At 30.9% G+C, this 6,000-nt stretch overlaps 1 protein-coding gene across 5 annotated transcripts in view; it reads left to right on the top strand.

Moving 5' to 3' along the window:
- Positions 1 to 4,062: 4,062 nt before the first annotated feature.
- Positions 4,063 to 6,000, top strand: part of LOC132565246 (collagen alpha-1(I) chain-like) — a 46,291-nt gene continuing 44,353 nt past the window's right edge. For all 5 annotated transcript variants that reach the window (XM_060229885.1, XM_060229883.1, XM_060229881.1 and 2 more), the window contains exons 1-2: positions 4,063 to 4,187; positions 5,457 to 5,519. In XM_060229885.1, the coding sequence (XP_060085868.1) occupies positions 4,146 to 4,187; positions 5,457 to 5,519 (105 nt within the window). In that variant the 5' untranslated portion in view covers positions 4,063 to 4,145. The remainder of the gene's footprint in view (positions 4,188 to 5,456; positions 5,520 to 6,000) is intronic.

The raw sequence follows: 6,000 nt of genomic DNA, 5'->3' as shown, positions 1-6,000 counted from the left end.
CTTGATAGACCAAATAAAATTTAAAGTTACTATATATATATTTATAAACTGTATTAAAAATTTGATCAAGGTTTTTCATGAAATTGTTTAAACCAAAGAAATTGCGATATGTAAGTCATGTGAATATATTGTCCTTCAGTTTCATCTCTACAGAGTTTATTTCGGGAGAGGGTTGTTTATTTCGGGAGAGGGTTGTTTATTTCGGGAGAGGGTAATTGAAAACATTATGCTCTCTTCTCTACCTGTAATATAAAACTTCATTAGACAGCTAGTTATTTTCTTTGTTGAAACTTTATTAAGTATATATATAATATATAATTATACAAGTACTGTATGAAATACTCGGTAATTTTATAATGAAAGCTGCAATCAACAGAGAGATTTTGAAAATTCAATTGAAGACTGTGAAAACACTAAACTGTAGTCTTTAGTTTTTTAATCTGGAATTTAAGGTTAAATTGCTTTGTTAGGTATATTTCCTTTAAATGAAACTTAAAAAATGCCTTTCAATCAGATAAAATATTGAATTTCATTTGTTAATTTTCTCTCCGATTTCGTTTGGGACTTATGCTTAATGCAAACATGACTCAAATCCTTATAATTTAATAAATGGTGGTTTTTGTCTCTCTGGGTGGTCATATTGAAATATGACACACTTTCCAATTGAAGGTGAGTCACCAATGAAGGTCATGTACCAGGCTGATTAGATCAAAGGTCAAAGGTCAAATAAGGTGTGGGAACTTTCTGGGTTTGTGTATAAAGAGATGACTGTTGTAAATTAATTCAGTTATCAAAAATCATGTAATATTGAAAAATTAATGCTGAATATTACTGTAATTGATAAAATATTTCATAAATCAAACATGTTTATCAAGTACCATCATATTAAATTCTATTAATACTTTTGGCATCAAGATATCAAACACATCTTGTGATGTCAATTTACCAAATTTTAGTTGATTTGATTATTTGATATACCAAGAAACATAAAGAAACAAAGAAGAAAAAACCAAAAAGGAAGAAGAGAGAACAAACATACTCACACTTATACACTCCACACTGTCTTAGAAATTCCAGGATTCAAACTGGTGAATGTGTTAATTGTGATACTGTCAGTTTTGAGGTCAGATTGTCAAGGAAGTTAAATTTTACTCGAGAACAGTTCCATAATGATGTTGAATTTTCTGTGTATAAAGGGAGGGAACTTAACCAATATCTGTTTGTCTTCTCTAAGTCTGTCCAAAATCATCTCTCAACAGATGTGATTCATGTTTATTTCTTAGTAACATCAGGTTCTACATCAGATGCTTGTTTACATATAAGAATAGGGGCATCCATATCTTTTGGACATTTTGTAGATATTTCAAACGACAACCTGTGTAATTTAAAAAGTAATGTATGCAAGAAAAAACGAATTCATTTCAACTGGCTTAATAATTATTTCCAAGCTTTTAAAAAAATTTTTTATATTTCTTGCATGCTTTTGAAAATTTTTGTTTTGTTTTTGCATAATTGGAATTTTTAATTTATCTGCATACTTTTGAAACTTTAGATGGGGAAAGGGGGAACCCAGTGAAACAATGTGTTTGAGAACAATTCAGGTCCTCAGCAACAGGGTTGATCCATTGCCACTACACATTAATTCTAGAAAGAACTTTTCTCCTTTTATTTTTTTAGCAAATCTTGAATTTTGATTCTATCTATGACTTCGTTTACATGAAGAAGGGTTCAAAGCATAAATTCATATTTCTTAAAAGAAAAAAAATTCTAGCACCATGCATTTCACATGCATTTTGTTGGTGGTCGCAGGTGCTCTGCCTAATTGTTTTAATGTTATTACTTTAAATGTTACATTAATTATGTCGACGTGCTTGGGAGGTTTATCACAACTTCATGTCTGAAGCTTGTCATTGCCAGCAGTTTTGCATAAATTTTTGTCCTTTTTTATGTAGTAAGTCACAGCTGGTAGGGCAAAGCAAATGTCATAAGAACAATTTATTGTGCAAGAAGTATATGTCAACATACAGTGATTTCTATTATTTTAAGCGTCCACAATTTCCAGTGTTATTACAGGTCAGAATATGGAATGTTCAAAATATGTGTGATGTTAATTGATAACGGAGAAATAGTGTCTGTTATGTATTAGTCTGATAGCAGTGATAAGTCCTCTTAATTAGGGGTTTAATGTCTCTAGAAGCATGGGATATTAATAGGAAATATATACCAACTCTGATTGATAGTCAACAGGTGGGCTTATTGTAGAACAATGATGTAACATTTGTTTATAATTCTTATGAACAGCAATATTGCCAGATGAATATGAGAACAGAATCTTGTTTTTCTCCTTCATGAAAAAAGAGTTCCAGCCAGAGAGAAAAACATGGCAACTTAAGAAGCTTGCCGTAAAGGGTTCCAATTACTGACAGTGGATTCCCATTATCTATACCTCACCTATAAAGAGTAGAACAGCTTTTGAAAGGCATAAAAATGGGATGTATATTAAGACAAATTTGTGATTCTTTCCTCTCCCGAAAGAAGTTGTAGTAAAAATTGAAGAGCGTATCATTTTCTGCTTCTCACTTGTACAAGAGCTCTTTAGAGGTTTTATTGCAGATGAAATATATTATCTTGCATTTCATATGATTATATAACTTTCGACTTTTTTGACCTTATAAGGATATGGGAATATGAAGTAGATGTTTCTTTAATGAAGTGTATGCGTTGTATAAGACAGGAAGATGAATTTTGATAGATGTTATATGTAACAAAAGCCTGTCGCTTATTATTTACGCCTGTATAAATTGTGGTATAATTTGACACTAATTTTACGACATTGACTTTTATATACACACGTCATGATAAGAGAATTAAGCCTATGTATATATATGTTTACCTGACTCTTTACTCATAAAACCTTCACTGGCACATTTTATTTTTAAATCTGGAATTTAAAAATAACATTCTTTAAATTGTCAACTGTGTTTAGCACATACTCTGATACAGAAACAAGGTATTCTACTGATTAGATTTCAGGTTATTTACTTTTTAGTGAAAACAGCTCAAAATATAACTAAGATCAATAAAATTGAAGTTTAGGAAAAATACCATAACAGTACTTGTTCTACACATCATGAAATATATTTTAATGGAAGAGTATCACAGACTGAGACCTTGATTATAAATGTTTAAAAAGCAGGAAAAAAAATCTTTTTATTTTTATTTCTGCCCTTAAACATTAAAGACTACAAAGAAAAAATATTTTTTCTCTGTATACATTGTTATGAACTCTCGTTGAGGAATTGTATTCCCCCTATCCCACACTCCAGGGAGTGAAAAATGGTGTTATCAGGTATGGCCATGTCTATTGCATCCTGTAACCCATCTTGAATAAATGTTATCACTTTACATTTTTGTGGATTTTGGATTTTATGCAAAAGGCAACTATTGAAATTCTTCAGATGCATTTTTCAGGGCCCAAAGGTCAAGGTCATCATTACTATTTATAGAAATTTGTGAAACATTAATACTTTCATACATGGGAGTCACAGTGTATATGTATTAACTAGGTATTGAAAATTTGGAGTATATTTATTTATATGCTTTTGTTTACTTCCTATTTTTCAGAGAAATACATAGACTTACTGACAACTGTTGGAGTTCCATCTGTAACAAATGGGGTAGGATACGACACAGGATTGAATGGATTTCCAGCATTTTCTTTTCATGAAAGAGCATTTATACGCAAAAGTGCTGAAGAAATATTTGGTGCAGCCTTAAAGTATCAGAATTTCGCATTAACTTTTAGTGTGAAACCAACCCGAAGGGATGGTGGTTTTATATTTTCAGTGAAAAACCCATATAACACTGTAGTCATTTTTGGTTTATTTTTAGAACCATCATCATTACCAAGAAAGGATAATATAATTTTATATTACACTGAAAATGCCCAATTTATAAGCAAGCAGCCGTCAAACGTTTTAGCTAATTTTACGGTGGATTCACTTTATAACAAGTGGACGGAATTGGGAATTAAAGTCGAAGAAAATACAGCAACACTTTATGTAAATTGTGAAAGAGTAGAAAGTAGGAGAATTGACAGAAATACAGCCCGCCTTTTAGCTATTGAGCCAGGCTCGTCATTATTCATGGCACAAGGAGGACCTAACTTTGAAGGAAATCAATTTGTTGTAAGTAGAAATATTCATCTTATTTATCTCTCTATTTTTTCATAATTGTTTGGCACTGTTTAGGTGTTGTCATGTGACCTTTTTAAGTGTCATATGACCTGTCATGTGACTTTTTAATGTGTCTTGTGATGCTGGTAAATCCTTTGTTACTGATCAAGGAACATACATGTGCACCACAACACTTTGACTACAGCAAACACCATTCATAAATAAGGAAAAATTCAGCTTTCCTGCATTTTGGAAATATCTGTATATTTGTCCATTGCTTTTGTAGCATTACATATTATAGTGTTGGTTACAAAAGACTCATAAACATTTTAAAAAAATCTGATTTAATTTGTATTTATTGATGATTAAGATAAAATCCTTAAATTAAAAACCAAGACCATCATTTTGCCTCATCCTAACATCTTTTAAATGTTTGCATTTGATGAAATTCTTGGTTTATGATGATGTAGTTACATGGATGAATGTAATTCATCATATCAACTTAACTTACGTAGGGTCACGTTATCAGAGTTCTTGTCATTATAAGTCATTATATACATGGATGATGAGTTATCAGGTTTGTTCAAATCAATGACCTTGACCCATTTGACAAACCAATGAAGCGTGGCTGACTTCTGGCCATTTAGCTTTTGTTTCCGTTTGTTTTGGTGTTTTTCTGTTACCACCATTTTACTGCTGGGGGCATGACCATCTTGTTATTGTAGTCTTGTTTCCATTCCTATATAAAACTTCTGTGTAGTTATATCACTGTTATTTGGTGTGTAGTTGTATGATGATAATATACAGGTCAAATTCAAATATAGTTATGGTTGACATTGAAAATATTTATCAAAGGTTTCTCAAAAATATTAAGACCAATATTGAATAGCCTAGTCTAACTCCAGTTGAAATTTTAAAAGACCATAGCACATGCAGCATATCTACTTAGTATTTATTTGGTCAAATATTGCTAAAAAAATATAGGTCATAATTTATGTTATTGTTTTTTTACCTGCTTTTGCAAACAAATTAAATGACACAGATATCAATCGGTAGAATCGTAACATGTTAAAGTGTCACAAGTGAGTTTCATGTTAGACTTGGATATTGTTTTGTTTTGCGTCTTTGAACAAACCTGCCGACCTTTGAACTAATGTTGCTAAATTTTCCTGTCAAATCAAATGATACATGATACACTTTGACACTTATCTCAGTTACATAACAATTTCTTGTTTAAAACATCATCTTCACAACAAATTTACTTATTCCATTTTTGTTTAGGGGAGTATAAATGAATTAAAAATACATGAAGATGTAGGAGAAGCAGAAAGAGATTGTTCAGAGGTAAGTAAAACAGAATTATCCCATCACGTCACCTGATAATGAAGGGGTGTTTTCATATTTTACATCTATTCTGCCTTGTCATGATTACTCTTATGACATCAATATTACTAGGTCAGCGTCTTAATATATATGCTGTTTTTTGGTAGTGGTGAAGGAAGACAAAAGTAGTAAGGCTAATTTGGTGAGCCACTTTTGTCTTTCTCTTCCTAGCCAAAATGTAGCTGGTGTTTTAAGACAATGACAATATATTCTAATTATCCTGCAACATTGATTGAAAATTCAAATGTTTGTTAGAGATATTCAATCTTTCTTTTCTTTCTTTTTGTGACAAACCACTTAATTACTCTGCATGGTTATATAGTTCTATATTTCAATAATTATATACAGCAATTTTATGAATTTTCATAAATAACATTGTTTGATGAAACATATAAAATCATTATTTAAAAGGTTGTTTATATTCTTAAGTGAGATATATAAG

This window comes from Ylistrum balloti, unplaced genomic scaffold, assembly GCF_031769215.1.
Source record: "Ylistrum balloti isolate Yb309-2 unplaced genomic scaffold, AGI_CSIRO_Ybal_v1 Utg369706, whole genome shotgun sequence".
NCBI lineage: Eukaryota > Metazoa > Mollusca > Bivalvia > Pectinida > Pectinidae > Ylistrum > Ylistrum balloti.
The sequence above is the reverse complement of the archived record's forward strand: the minus strand, read 5'-3'. Positions and strand labels throughout refer to the sequence as shown.